General features: G+C 42.3%; 2 protein-coding genes across 2 annotated transcripts in view; one reads left to right on the top strand and one right to left on the bottom strand.

The window, feature by feature from the left end:
* The first annotated feature begins 113 nt into the window (after positions 1–113).
* LOC124255013 (serine-rich adhesin for platelets-like) lies at positions 114–2,611 on the top strand. Its single transcript, XM_046688851.1, has 2 exons — positions 114–660; positions 845–2,611. The coding sequence occupies exon 2, from the start codon at positions 1,183–1,185 to the stop codon at positions 2,281–2,283; it is 1,101 nt and encodes a 366-aa protein (XP_046544807.1). The 5' UTR covers positions 114–660; positions 845–1,182; the 3' UTR covers positions 2,284–2,611.
* A 7,294-nt stretch (positions 2,612–9,905) lies between these two features.
* The window catches only part of LOC124254995 (sucrase-isomaltase, intestinal-like), a 63,706-nt gene continuing 57,258 nt past the window's right edge, over positions 9,906–16,353 (bottom strand). The window contains 8 exon segments of the mRNA XM_046688836.1: positions 9,906–10,777; positions 11,669–11,731; positions 12,442–12,582; positions 13,134–13,183; positions 13,474–13,574; positions 13,911–14,041; positions 14,335–14,391; positions 16,120–16,204. Coding sequence (XP_046544792.1) covers positions 11,669–11,731; positions 12,442–12,582; positions 13,134–13,183; positions 13,474–13,574; positions 13,911–14,041; positions 14,335–14,391; positions 16,120–16,204 — 628 coding nt within the window. The 3' untranslated portion in view covers positions 9,906–10,777.

Raw genomic sequence — 16,353 nt, 5'->3', positions numbered from 1 at the left:
CGTCACGAAAACGTTTCAAATAAATAATTAAACAACTCGACGTCTCCCAGGAGCTGTAAGGTGATCACCACTGATGGAAGATGATATCTGTGTACGGAGGTACGCAAGGGACAGCTAGTGGAATATCACGAATGCTCTCTGCAGTCACCCGAGTAAACCCTGTATGTTGAACATGGCGTAATCACGTCATCTGGTTCAACTCAAAGATCAGTTTTATGACGAAATCTGTGTTATATCGTCCGCGCCTCCACCCGTAAGACAAGGCACAATCTGATTGTTGGCAGGGTGGATAAAACGGTCAGTGGAGCATGGCAGGGACCTTCCACGAATGACCTCCACCCTACCCCTACACGCTGTGGGCGATTTGAGTTGCCGTGGAGTTTTCAACACATAAGGGCATGAAGAATCTAGTCACAGTCGAGCTGTACTGCGCGTCTTACCTTTCCACCCAGCTCAGTGATCACGTGACTCCACCAGCTTCAGACGCTATGGTTTAACTGGATTAAAGACGGATTTGACACGGATGTTTGGCTTCATTGGATTGACGTGTGGCGTCTGGTCTTTTGACATGTCTGGTACTAAATCCTCTACAAATGACGTTAACTGACGGGTAACAGTCTTCGACATGCTTCTTAATATTGTTTACCAAGATGTAATAAGGTACGCTTTACGTATATGTCATCATTTTCTTGCCTATTTGTTACCATTTGTGCTTTCTTAGCACCGTATAATTATTTGAATAATTAAAATCCGATGATGTTGTTGTATCTCAATCGTTCTGTTACAAAAGTACAGAAAATATATAGAAAATTAGAATATTTGACATAATTTTCTTATTATACAGATATGCTTTTGAAACCGCCCCCGTGATGGTTACAGTGACATGACATGACCTCAAGGCGTTGTTTTCCTGGACGATGTCATGGTATTTCACACGAGCTGTTGTCAATCCAGGCGTAATGAGAAGCGTTCTTAGGAGGATTACTTGTTCGAGACGGCGACAAATATAATCATTCAGGTTACGAAATTGGAAACAAAGTACCCACTGACGGTAAGGCTACATGCAACTATCAGTTGTGGAGGTGCTTTGTGGGAAGGCAGACTGGAGATCGGCTGAACTGGTTGGAGGTCGGTGGTGCGCGAACGTTGTAAGTAAATACAGTGATCACCAGAGCAGCGTCAATGCCTTTGACGCTCTCGCGGTCGAGCACAGCGATGTCGATGGCATCGTCCTGTCCGTCGGTAGTTCGTTCTGTGAGAAGTGATCGTTCTAGTGCAAGTGGTGGACATGCATACAAAGCAAAGGATGGAACGAGGAGGATAGTACCTTTTCGGTCAGTGTCACGTCCCAGTACAACGTCATTGTCACGTCCTAGCACAACGTCAGTGTCACGTCCCAGTACAACGTCATTGTCACGACCTAGCACAGCGTCTACGCAGAAATCATCGGTCTCGAAACGACTTGACGTTATAAGAGACACGTCACGTGCAAATGTCCCACGTGCATCAAGACCTGTGTCAGGAAGCGTGATTCGGAAAATGTCCCCATCGCAACCCCGTCCTCAGACTGCCACATCATTCACACCAAGGTCAAGGACGTTGAGAAACGGAAGCGCAAAAACACAGAACGAAAGTAACAAGGCTGGTGAAATCTCACCCCGCAGTTCTGTTCCTAGCCGGACCTACACTTCTAATGATATTTTAGTTCATCTGTTTAATATTTGGCAGCCTCAACTTTGTTCGTCTTATAGGACAGGTGTGAAATATGTTCCGACGACTCCGAAACAGATGAGATTTTATGTTGATGCGATGTTGTTGGACAAAAAGCGTTCTCATCATTTGAACAGATTCCGGGCTGTTGGGAGAGTTGCGGAGAGTATAGCGCGTTTCAATCAGCATAATCTTATCAACGACGGTGTCGACACTGAATCTCTCAGAAGCCTAAAACAGTCAAACGACGATCAGAGTCCTGGGGATAAATCGTGGGGTGATACGGACCACTTGCAACACCTGCAGAAGATTCATGAAGATGGGACCAGTTTCAGCAACACCACAAGCAACAGCCTTGGCCAGCACAGCAACAACAGCAACACCCATCTGATGGGTCACCAGCGCAGCAACAGCATCAACCACCACCAGCTGGGTCAGTACCTCGGCAGCAGCAATCGGAAAGGTCTCCACAGCAGTAGCCTAGGAAACATCAGCTTCAGCCAGCTGCTGGGACGTCAACATCAACGGCTACAGAAGAGCATGTCACATGGACAGTTCAAGCTGAAGGAGTAATTGTGATCATTGTGCAGTGAAACCCCCTGAATCCGGAAACTCTGTATAACAAACGTCTACATATCAATAGGACACAGCAAGCACCCGTGATGTGTTCATTTTGATATGTGTTCATCCAAGGAAATGTAACCCGTTCGGTTTAACAAGGTTTCAAAATAATTAACAACATATGGTACTATGTGTGTATGCATTAAATAATGGTCATATAGTTAAAAGTTTCAAAAGGAATGTATATTGATGGAAAATATAATTTGAGCATATAGTCATGTGAGATGGTTTTTAGTAGTGTTGTTTTTTGTCACAAGTTAAAGTGTCAATTTAGTATTGGGAGTGTCCGTTGTGATACATGTTATAAATGCTTGTTGACAGTGTATATTAAGAAACATATTTCAACAATATAACCGTTTTATCATTTTATTAATATCCCCGAAAACATGTCCCAAACAAGCATGACACGTATATTGTCAACTGTGAACTACAGAGGTCATTGTTCCCCACAGCCGACAGTACAAAGCCGTGCTATCAAGAATCACATCTGCATATACCGATTGAGTTAACGGTGCTTGTCGGTGATGTATCAAATATCAATATATCCAATCACATGTTTGTAAGGCGCCCAAAACCATTGTCCTGGAATGAGTTTGTCACTGGGATTACAATTGTGGGTATTGTTCGGCATACAGATAATTAGTAGAACCCGTGACATGACTGTAATAATTGGATCAAAGGTTGGAACGATGGTGGATAACAAACATAGAATACCCTTTAGTTAACCTCAGCCTTCGTTAATCGATAGATATGGGCGAAGGGTTAAGAGATCAGCAGTTTTATAGTCTTTTATATTTTAAAAGAATCACAAGCCATGACGAACAATGGCGTGAGAACAACCGCCATATCAGGGCAGATTGAACGCGAGTTGTTACTCGGTGTTGTTTACTTGTGTCGGTATTTGTCCTTCTAGGGACCTTCCCAGGGTGTCATTGTAGGGACCATCTCAGGGTGTCCTTCTAGAGACCATCTCAGGGTGCCCTTCTAGAGACCATCGCAGGGTGTCATTGTAAGGACCATCTGTGGGTGTCCTTCTAGTAACCATCTCAGGGTGTCCTTATAGTGACCATCGCAGGGTGTTCTTCTAGGGGCCTTCGCAGGGTGTTCTTCTAGGGACCTTCTCAGGGTGTCCTTCTAGAGACCATTGCCGGGTGTTATTCTAGGGACCTTCTCAGGGTGTCCTTCTAGAGACCATCTCAGGGAGTCCTTCTAGAGACCATCGCAGGTTGTCCTTTCTAGATACCATGTCTGGGTGCTCTTCTAGGGACCATCTCTGGGTGTTCTTCTAGACTGATGCTTAGTCTCTGCATATATATAATTTTGATAGTAACAAACAAGCCCATTTAAATTGAAAAGGAGCCCCAGGGAGACCAGGGATTCAGAACCTGAGGAAATCTAGACTTGCTTTATTTAGGGCTTTAGCACTGCAAGAGAGGGCTTGGCAGTCGGGAAAATAATGTGGATCAGGGACTGTGAGACAGACTAGGTGTCCTTCTAGAGACCATCGCAGTGTGTCATTCTATGGACCATCTCAGGGTGTCCTTCTAGAGACCATCGCAGGGTGTCCTAGAGACCATCGCAGGGTGTCATTCTATGGACCATATGAGGGTGTCCTTCTAGAGACCATCGCAGGGTGTCCTTCTAGTGAGCATCTCAGGGTGTCCTTCTAGAGACCATCGCCGGGTGTTCTTTTAGGGACAGCCCCAGGATGTCAGGTTTGAAGAAGTTCAATGTTGAATATACTTGTCCTTGTAAGATTGTGTTTGTTGCTGTTTAACGCGACGCTCAGCAATAGTCTAGGTATATGACGACGATCTGTAAATAATCGAGTCTGGACCAGACAATCCATTGATTGACATAATAAGCATCGATCTATACAGATGGGATACGATTACACTGAATACGGCACTTGTCTTCAGCTATGACAACGCGGTCAGAAGGTTCTGACCTATGGTTGTGCTGGAGCTCTACTCACTGCCTGGTCGATACCGTCTCCTACCCCTCATTACAGCACAATATCACTCGGAATACTCGGATTATGTCCTAGAATAGAACGGTAGTGGAGAACAGGCACTGGAAATAATTATGTAATAACATATTTGTATTGAAATAGGATTTGTGTCTTGTCATTGCAGGCTTGACGTATCTGATTTTGAGAAACAAGCTCAAATGATCAGAACTTGACTAATATTCGGAATACAATTTTTTTCCAAGTTTTCCAATCTGTTAAGAAAGGGTTTGTTGCTGAAAGAATTCAACGTGAAAGCAAAGGAAATATATATGTTGTATATTTTTTAATGAACTAAGATAGAAAAGAAAAGAAATTACTGCAAAAAACAACAATGGTGGTACAAAAACAATTAGCAATATTTTATACAATACAGTGATCATTAGCAATAAAAACAGTGGTGATAATATTCACGTTGCTACAGCAGTGGTCAAGCTACAGCAGTGGTCAAGCTTTCTAAAAAACCTTTGCTGGGAATCAGTGGTGACAAAACTACTAGCCCTTGTATAATGTGACATGACAGAGGCAAGAAGGTGTCGCCACTGCCATTACCGAATCTCAGGAGGAAAGATATGCAATGCTGGCAACACGGGGTCTGGAACACCCGGGGCGTCTACAGCTCTCTCAGTCGTTATGTGATGTTGTTACCCAGTGTCCCCTGATTTTGTATCACATTGGCGCCATAGTTGCTTATACTTCCGTGAGATATACATCCCCAAAACGCATATAAATAACGCAGTCGTGCTCGTGGTTTTGGCTTCCGTGTTTGTGCTTCAAGTGAATAATCTATAGTCCGTCTGACTTCATTTGAGACCGATGAATTGCTCACTAACACAAAATCTAATAATTGCAACTAAACCAAATTGTGGACAGTCACTTGACATCGATAGACAACCTGATAACCTGATGATTTGTCTCATAATTTTGGACACCAGAATCGATCATTATTTTGTTGTCACTTTTTCGCTATTACTTTCCAAAAGGGGGGGGGGGGGAGGGGAGGGCACTTGCCAGTGGAACAGCCAGGTAATCAACAAGCGTGTGCAGTGAAATTTCAATTTCACACGTACACCTCGCAAACAAGTTTATATTCTGGTGTCCAAAATTATCAGACGGATCATCAGAGTTGGTCTGGCGATTTTATGTGACTGTGCAAAAGTTGCTGTTGTTGCAATAATTAGATTTTGTGTTAGTGAGCAATTCATCGGTCTCAAATGAAATCAAACGGACTAAAGTGGTATTTAGAATTGAAAACAAAGTAACATTTGTATGGTAGGCTTCACTTTACCAGCACTATCGTTCCTCCATGATACTTTACACCCTCATCATCCTTAACCCCAACAGCTTACCCCTCATACCAATCACCCCCACACCCCACAATCCTAACCATTTCCCCCTTCACATCTCTCAGCCTACACCCCTAATACATCACCTCACCCTCAACCCCTCGCCACTTTCCCAATTCATCGTATCCCAATTGCGTAGGTCGATGCTCATGATTTTGATCACTGGATTGTCTGGTCCAGACTCGATTATTTACAGACCGCCGCCATAGAGCTGGAATATTGCTGAGTGTGGTGTTAAACAACAACCAAACCCAACTTTCCCAATCACCCCTCTCAGCCTTCACATCCATTACACTACACCCCCTCTAGACCACCCACCCAACAATGCTCGCCACCTCCCTCGCCCCCACAACAGCATCTTCATGAAGTCCACACCATACGTTAAGATCTATTGCTGCATTGCGTGTTTGGGGTAACCAAGATTAACAGTAGCCTTTGTGTGAGGAACTGAGACAGATTATTGCGGATTAAATAGGATGATGGCTGACTACCGTTGTAATTTTGTCTGTAATTACTGCCGATTGTAAAGTAACTTGTAGCAAGTAATCGAATAAGGTGTTTAGAGGTAACACCTGGGGATTTGTGGGTCAAACGGGTGATCGCAGATTACTTTCATGAAGCAGAGTTAAGTGACAATGATAGTGATGGTCAGTTGTGCAGAAGATAAATAATATATCTGACTGGTTAACTCATAATGCCCCGTGCTGGATGTCGCGGGACAGGAATCCCTTTCACAACCATCTTTCAATATCATCATCATTTGTAAAGATAAACATCATCGATAACATCACTCGAATGAAAAGTATGTCGGTTGAGAGATAATGTTTTGATGGGTTCCCTTGTACCCGAGTTGTGGCACAGGACTGATGAGTGAGTGAGTTTAGTTTTATGCCGCTTTTAGCAATATTCAAGCAATATCACGGCGGGGGAACAACAGAAATGGGTTTCATACATTGTACCCATGTGGGGAATCAAACCCGGGTCTTCGGCGTGACGAGCGAACGCTTTAACCACTAGGCTACCCCACCTCTCCTACAGAACTTATGACTGAAGCTAACAACCTTAATGAGGTGAATACAGACTGTGTAGGCAGTGAGCCGGAGATTACAGAAACCGCCTAAGCCTACCGTTTTGAGAATGGGCAGTCTGGATTTAAGGTCTTATTAGTTAAGAGAACTATTCAACTAATCAACTAATCGGATCCGTTGTGTGGGGTAAGGCCACATATATTAAGGTTTGTTGCAGAATTGACGAGTCCCTGTAAGGTAACATTCGGATTTGTCATTCGAGGACAAAGAGAGCAGACGACAGGAAGTGATTTGGTTCGCTTTGACTGCAGCAGACGTGAAAGATTCAGCAGAGCAGAATGATTCTTAAAGACACGCACCGATCTAATAAGTCTTCATCGTCGACAAGTCCACGTCCAAATGCTGCAACAACGTCGAGGTCAGTGTCCCAGGCCAGAGTCCAAACGAACAGAAGTGTCAACTCGGGGAACGGTGTTAGGACATCACAAGTCGCGGAGGCAGAGTCAGAATGCGAGAAGAGGGATGCTTCATCGAAGGAAGCCTTGGTTCAGTTGTTCAATGTGTGGCAGCCCCAGCTCTGTGCCTCCTACAGACCCCACGTTGAATACTCCCGTACAGACCCAGACACCATTCAAGATTACGTTAATGCTATGGTGGTATGGAAAGAACGCTTTCCCCGTCTGGAGAAATTCAGAACCGTGGAGCGAGTCGTGGAGACAGTGAACCACTTCAGCCAAAACAGCCACCAACACAAAGGACGGGATTCCAGGACATAGCAGTTCGATATGAAGACGTAACTTGTCATTACCCTGACAGCTGAGTGAGTGAGTTTATTTTTTTGTCCGCTTTTAGCAAAATTCCAGCATTACCGCAGCAGGGGACACCAAAAATTGTACCAATGTGAGGAGTCGAATCCGGGTCTTCGGCCAGACTTGCGAACGCTTTAACAACTAGGCTACCCCACCGCCCCTACTAACGTAGACGTCGTACAGCAAATGAACCTAGGAGAACGATTGTGTTAATACAGGTCACGGCGACAGCCAGAATGGAGTGCAGTGTTTGCGTAATATTTCTATCGTGTTTCGGTGATATGAAGGCGCTATTTGAAAGAATGAGGATGTAACCCATGCACTTTTAGCAATATCCCAGCCATACCACGTTAGGGACCAGAAATCAGCTTCAGTTCGACGAAGGAACGATTAAACTACAAGACCAACCCAGCGCTTGTGAGACACTATTGGAGTTAATCTATTGTCCTCTGGTGTGTTTTGAAAGGAAAGCATAAAGGATTGGCCAGGTCCTTGAAGATACACCCACCTTGTTCATTCCAGTGGGATTTATCTGGATATCTCAAAGTCGGATATATGAAACAGTTGTTACCCCACCGTGGTCGTGGTAGTCTATGTTATTGTCCATGTGTAACCATCAAACTGATTTGAAGTAACCGTTGAGTACCTGGACTTATTGTTGAATAAGTTCAGTCTTTACGCTATGTCTTACTGGCACCACAAACAGATGAAGTACATGCAGATGGTGTCATCTGTGGGTTGATCTAAAGGACAGGGCGCACCAACACAGATTTCTTGACTTAACTCTCATATATAGGATTGCCATTATTCGCTTCATTGCATCATTATCTTCACTCCCAACCATCACGGTCGCCTGTGCTGTGACATACGCAAGTTATCAGTTATCAGAACATGAGACCAAAAACAAACACATATAAAAAAGGAATTGGAAATGATGCTTCATTTGCCTTGGTCGTACTATACCGCCTGGGTTTCAGGACAGTTTGAGAACTGAGAGCTACTGTTAGACGGATGGTCTTTATGTTGCCATTATCTTCAGCGTCTTTGAACCTCCCAGTTTGTCAGTCTTGAGGCCTTCTGATAGGACACTTATGTACAATCTTAGGTCGTTTACCATAATGGAAAACATTCACATACATGTATTTGATTTAATATCGGTCGTTGCAATGTTTGAATGTTACACCATATGAATCTTCAACTGTCATATCAAATATTATCTGAAAATATTAATAAAAGCTGAAAACCTTCAATTGTATGATTTCGACTGTACGTTTACATGCCATGTATAATGGCAGGCATATTATATGGAGTATTGGTGATTTCTATTGTCTGCCTCTGTTGGTTAAAGTGAAGGAAAACAATGTCTTTGAGTATAGACAGGCAGATTGTCGTCACTCACCATCCCAACAACTCACTCAGTCGATACAAACCAAACCACTCTCGCATCCACCCACTCACCAACTCACTCAGTCACTACAAACCAAACCACTCTCGCATCCACCCACTCACCAACTCACTCAGTCGATACAAACCAAACCACTCTCGCATCCACCCACTCACCAACACACTCAGTCACTACAAACCAAACCACTCTTAATTAGTATTCAGAGTTATTCAGCTAATGTCACTGTCGGACTCTATTGCGACCTCTACTGTGTAGTCAGTCACCCAAATATACGGTAAGGCAAGAATCAGACTCCGATCGATATCCAATATCACGTCTAGATCCATTCAAATTCAGCATACACATACATCACAAATATACTCATGCTTTAAAAGAGGCACAGAAGTGCCAAAACTCCCTGTACAGAGTAGCGTCTCTTAGTTAGTTCGAATCCAAGGTCTCCTAAAAATACGTTTACTCCTATGCAGTACCTGTCTGCGTGAACACACCGACCAGAAGGATTACTTTTGGGGACGACAATTTCCACACACCCGTCACATTTGGAATAAGGACGATTTCTGTTGGAACAGTACTGTAGTAACAGTACTGTCCGGATAAACGGGGTTTCCCAGGATAGTAGTACATCGAATTTGAAGCAACAGGGCAGTTTGGTCACAATTCCTGCACGATTACAGAAATGAAAGCCGCGATCTAGAATTACACCACTCGATAACCAAGGATGAGTGAATGTTTGACAAATAATGTATGAAGTTCCACATATGCCAGGGGCTCCTTTCACGAGACAACCTTTACTAAGGTTAACCTTAACTCCCATTCTTTAACACTGCAATAAGGTAACTTTAGTGACTTACGATCACGTTAGTGACTTACGATCACCTTAGTGCTTTGTGAAAGGAGGCCCTGTTATTTCCTATGAACATATAATAAAACTGAATCAATATACATAAAAAACACGAAACCACAACAACAACAACAACAAAATGTAAACAGTCATATATTTCAAACGTCTGTCCCTAGTAACATGGTTTACTTTTCAAGTCCACACACACAAAAACAACCTTGTAAATCTGAAATAGTCTTCAACAATACAATTGTCCCGTTATTTATGACTACGGTACACGTATGGCGCCAATATACATATTCCATGGTAAATAGGTAGATATTCTGGTTATGATATAAACATTAACTGTGAAAAAATTGCATTGTCCCATTTTGCTATCTTTCTACCCGTTTAAACATATTCTCGCACCTTTTTACACTTTTCAAGATGGACGAAATGAATGTAACTAAGAATATTCTTTGAAAACTCTGATTATAAAATCTCTACTGCACGAGAAAATTAATGAAATGATGTCTCCGCAGACATTTATATGCGTTTTTCGGTAAATTGCGAATGAGTTGTTTTGAATGATCGATGGCATTTGATTAAAGCCTGGCCCTCCGGAAAATACGACAATTCTGAATATACGAAAACTGCACATATAGGTATGAAAGATACAAACCAAAGAACGAAAGTATAGATTTGGCAGTTTGAAAAGATTAATAAACATTTTGTTTACGTCATCTCCAAAACGTGTACCACAGCATAGTTATATGTCTAAAACACAAGGTGACCTACTAAAATATAAAATAGAATATGAATTAACACAGATACACTCTAATCAGGTGCGTTATGAAAAAATATCCTACCAGGTGCATCATTAATGCAAAATACTTTCGATCTGTATGTAAAATATTAATACAAATATGACAAAAGTTTCAGTAAGGTTAAAACTAGTTGTCAGAAATGTGACAAAACAAAGTGATTGTGAAAAGACTCATCCATTCTGTGATCCAGGCGCGTATATCCTCTGAAAGACGAAACAGCATGAACTTGTAACGAAATATGTTCACTTGAATTTAAAACATCAGAATACCGTATCTCATTTTGCCTTGTAAACTTTAGATGGTATAGTAGACATAAAACACTAATCCTAACTTTGTTGTGGTATACCACGCTCAGCAATATTCCAGCTACATGACGGAGGTCTTTGGAAAATGGAATATGGAACAGACAATCCAGTGAATATCATAATAAGCATCGATCTACTGACTGACTGACTGAGTTTGGTTTTACGCCGCTTTTAGCAATATTCCAGCAATATCACGGCGGGGGACACCAGAAATGGGTTTTACTCATTGTACCCATGTGGGGATTTGAACCCGGGTCTTCGGCGTGACGAGCCAACGCTTTAACCACTAGACTACCCCACCGCCCCCATCGATCTATGAAGCTGGGATACGATAACATGTGTCGACCAATCAGTGCGCCTGACCACCTGATCCCGTTAGTCTTCTCTTGCTTGGTTGCTGAAGCCCTGGGCCCCGTTCCTCAAAGCGATCGTAGCGCAAAGTTAATCGTAACTCCCATACTTTAACATAGACTTACAACTGTTGTAGTGCTACGATCGCTTTGAGGAACGGGGCACTGTTCTAACCGGGATCTTAAGCCAAACACAATTTGCTGGAAACAATTTCCACAGCCAGAATCCCGTCTGTGGCTTGGATTTCAGCAATTGTAAACTGATCTCACTCGACCTCGTGATCTGAGGTTTTTATGAAACGATGGCCGTGCCACGATGATGCTGGCGTCATCACTGTTGGGGAAAGAACGGGGCTTCACTGAATGTTCCTAATCAGGATATGGACTCCGCGTTACCACTTTAACCACTAGGACACCCAATCGCCAAGAAGATACGTACCTACGTCCAGGATATCTGGAGATTGTCCGACATGGGGTGGTCAAGGAAGCCTATGGTCAGTGTCTGGAAAAAGAACCCCGAAAACACAGAGTTACGGATGGTGCAGATATCAAGAAAAGCAACAAGATAAATTATAAACATAGATGATATTTTCAGCAATTACCTTATCATAAATGTGTTGACCCTAGTTTTCACAAGAGAATTTTAATTGCATATAAGTTTTAACGTTAATATATTGAATGTCCAACTATTACACTGTTTTGGAAAGAATTCACCAATCTTGTTAATAGACTATTGAACAAAACATATGAGCTTTCTACTATAGATATCTTATTTTGCTGCACTAGCAACCGCCTACTCAACCACATGATTTTATTGGCCAAACGCGATATATATGTAATGAACATAAAGGGTTTGAAACCCAGTCTTAATACATATAAAGCAGTATTAAAAGATGTATATCAAATTGAAAAATATATTTGTTCAAAAAATACCAACATAGATTCATTTATTAGAAAATGGGATGTAATATCTCCAGAATTGCCAATGCTATGACTTCATCTTACGAAGATGCAGTACTTCGATTCCATGGTGATTCACGATCTTGCATAGTCTACTAATCCCATCACATACTGTAATTCAGTATGTAAATATGTCTTTCTATGCATGTCGCCTTTAAGGTTCACAAAATGACGATTGTATCCAACTGAAGTGAACCAAAAATATACACACACAAAAAAAGTTTCCACGTTAGATGAAGTACTGAGTTGTACCTTATTCTGGACGAAGCTGTGAGGTGTGTCGTTGACGGTGACGTTCTGTATCGTTCCTGGCAACCCCCACACTTCCACGGTCTCCAGCGTCAGAAGATCCATCCCCATCATAGCTTGGGTCACGTTCATAGTCAGCTTGCTCTGGTGGTCAGGACAAAACAGTATAATGGCATTCGAAACTGACTGACTGAGTTTGGTTTTACGCCGCTTTTAGCAATATTCCAGCAACATCACGGCGGGGGGACACCAGAAATAGGCTTCACAAATTGTGCCCATGTGGGGATTCGAACCCGGGTCTTCAGCGTGACAAGCCAACGCTTTAACCATTAGGCTACCCCACCGCCCCAATGGTACAAAAAGGAAACCCAAGACATTAATAGCTATGATTTGAATACCTCCCAAACGCCATCAATTGCTCATTGGTTCATCACGCATGGGTGGCCAAGAGGTCTCAGGCGCAGCATTTGAGTAGCGTGGGTTCGAATCCCGGATTAGACATGATTATGTTTTGTGTTTGCCAGCAGCATACCCGCGCACCTGTAATTGGTAAATGTCAAGGTCATGCATCACTTCCGGATTTCCCACCACATCAAACACACAGATCGTGTTACAACTAGAATGCCCCTCACATGACATTAGAACAAACTCACTGACTCCAAGACAGTGCCTGGCTATTTCAAGACTATACCTACCTCCTTACAGTCAAACATGGCGTGATAGTAGTTGCCATTCTCGTAGGTATCTGAAACAGATCACACACAGTAATTTTGAGTAGTGCAAATCAGAGGCAAAACAGATTCAAACAATCTCCTGTTCATGTTATTTATCATCGTCATAATGTATTATTGTCAAAAGAAGTATAAGAAATACAAAGCCTGACCTTGAAGCATCGTTAACTCATCTAAATACAATGTATAGTCAAGACAAAACGACTTGCACCTTGCTTATGAGACTCCCAACACAAGGACTTCCCAACCCAGAACACACCACTCGACATCTATATCCCACACACATCAATACAGCCACACCTACCTATCCCCTCCCCGTCATCCCAGAACAGCTCCCCCCGTGCCTGCAACCCTTGGTCCGCCATGTCTTCCAGGGCGACAATCAGAGTGAACGGGGTCTGGCGACTGACAACATAATATTAAAGAAAGTCATCAATCCATAACAAAATACTGGAAGGTCTAAACAGGTCAATTTCGTGCCAATGCATAACTATTTGTAAAATTACCTTTAACAGCTACTCTCAAAATTGGATATTTTTAACAGTAAACTACTGCTTTAAAATCACAATGACTCCGCACTCGAAATTACTGAATCCGTTCCAAACACACCATCATACATTGATTAGAGTTGACGGCTCCCATATGTCATCCAAATGCATTGCCATCATCATCATCATCATCATCATCGGTTGGTGATGTATTTAATTCTTATGTTCAATTTACATGAACCATTTGCCGTACCTGAAGTGTGTGTTATTGGCCGAGTCTTGTAGAGGCAGGACATGGCCCCCTCGCACGTGCAAGGGGATTTGGGATTCTGGGCTAATGGGGATATGGAGGTAGGATCCCCCCTTCTCCGAAGCTACATCACCCTACACAGATGAAAAGTCATAACACATTCGTTGCTTCTCCAAATTGAGAGACGAGGTGAGGATAGGACTTAAATGTTTAATACACGCCAAATATTACGTTCATAAAACCATTGTCTGAAATTATAAATAATATCTTGAACAGCAAGTCTGTTTTGTTTGCATTCCGAACACACCTGGGACGATCAAACAATATTACTCGGATATTTTGTGATCAGAATATGAAAGAATTGATGATTACGCATGTTATTTATCAGTTGTTAGATACAACCTTGTAACTGTAACATGACACCCACCGTGTACCAGTCAAACCAACGACCTTGGGGTACATAGATGCTGAGCGATGTCTGGCCCTGAAACAGAGTGAGTGAGTGAGTGAGTGAGTGAAAATTCAACGTCACATCGGCAATATTTCAGCCATATCGTGACGACCCTGAAACAGAGGTCAAGTAAACTGGGCTGCATGTGAGTGAGTGAGTGAGTATGGGTTTACGCCGCTTTTAGCAATATTCCAGCAATACCACGGCGGGGAGCACCAGAAATCGGCTTCACACATTGTACCCATGTGGGGAATCGAACCCGGGTCTTCGGGGTGACGAGCGAACGCTTTAACCACTAGGCTACCCCACCGCCCCTGGGCTGCACGTCCCGACATACATGTGAATATAGTATTTTACATTTATGTTTATTTCTGAAAACCTTACGCAAGCTTACATCACCCATATTATAGCGTTGGTACACGCACAGTTTTCTTTGGAATTTAGGTCAAGTGATTCAGGTAATAAACTCACGTACAAAAGAAAGTACACACCTGGTGTTTGGGGATTATTTGAAAAGTGTTGTGATTTTGACTGGCAACTTGGCAATTGGGCAAGGAATCTGTGGTGTTTTGTCAACATATTAGGAACGTCTGTGACTTATATATCACTGTAAAAATCGCTTTTCAAAACATTTACGTCGCTTTTTGGAAAGTAATCCAAAAGCACCAGGTGTGTACTTTCTTTTGTACGTCAGCTTACATATACCAGAATTCCTTTCATACCCGCTTAAATCCCTATACACTCCCCTTAAATCCGTCAAAGAGGAAGGTCATCAACAACATACTACATGAGTAACGCCCTCCTCCCCTCGACAACAAAACCAACTAAATCTATTCGTGGTACAAGTCCTGAAGAAGCATGTCTTTGTCCTTCTGTTCTGACGCTTTTTGTGGAAACGTAAATTTGCTAATTTAATCTAATGAACTAAACGTGATAACACTTATTGTCTACAATGTAAAACTGAGGAACTAAACATGATAACAATTATTTCTAATGAGGAACTGAAGAACTAAATATGATAACACTTATGGGTAAAAAACGAATGTGTGAAGAACTAACTGAATGTGTAAACTTTTGCGTTGAAGAATTGCTAAGAATTTAACTAATTTCACTAACCCCTAATATCTAAATTCTAACTCTGTTAATGTTCAAAACCCGACTAATACTAAACTAATCTAACCCTGAATATCTAACCTCTAACTTTCCTTACTAACTAAACCCCACTGATTGTCCAAGCTAATTTATGAATATCTAACAACTGACTGACTTTCTAACCTAACTCTAAATTTACGTCTGGTGTCAGCGAAGTTGAAAACCGAATTGAATTCAAATTCTAACATATGAAATCTGGGAAGCGTGTGTAGTTCACTCGCAGACAAATCTCGTGCAGTGTCTATGCGTTTCCATGAATGTTTTTAAAATTCCATAAACACCAACTGAACGAGATGCGTTTGAGTGAACTCTCCCGAACACCTTCTATCACAGACTGACTGACTGACTGAGTTTGGTTTTACGCCGCTTTTAGCAATATTCCAGCAACATCACGGCGGGGGACACCAGAAATGGGCTTCACACATTGTACCCATGTGGGGATTCGAACCCGGGTCTTCGGTTTGACGAGCCAACGCTTTAACCACTAGGCTACCCCACCGCCCCTCTATCACAGAAGAATTGCATGTGTTGGAAGGGTGTGATATTCTGTCTCTCACAACCCTACATCTGCCGAATATTGAACAGTTAGCTTTGAAAGTGATATCATACCTCGTGCAGTATGGGTGATATCATGAGCCCTGCCCCCCACAGAAACTGTCGGTCAACCCTGTAGGTGGTCTGGTCTCTTGGATACCTACAACATTATAAAGCGCAGTTTAAGTCAAAATAGAAGTTTCATTAATATGATTCAAAACGTTTATTCGGAAGGACAATTTACTCCCTCTATTTCAGAATTTTCTTTTTCAATGAAATTAGCAATCTTAAAAACTGACAAAAATATGA

Source organism: Haliotis rubra, unplaced genomic scaffold (genome assembly GCF_003918875.1).
Source record: "Haliotis rubra isolate DU_JTF1 unplaced genomic scaffold, ASM391887v1 Scf59, whole genome shotgun sequence".
Lineage (NCBI taxonomy): Eukaryota > Metazoa > Mollusca > Gastropoda > Lepetellida > Haliotidae > Haliotis > Haliotis rubra.
Note: the sequence above shows the minus strand (reverse complement) of the source record. Positions and strands in the feature narration are given on the sequence as shown.

Excerpts from the sequence above, each read along its gene's own strand:
- LOC124255013 (XM_046688851.1), top strand. The coding sequence starts at position 1,183 with ATGCCTTTGACGCTCTCGCGGTCGAGCACAGCGATGTCGATGGCATCG.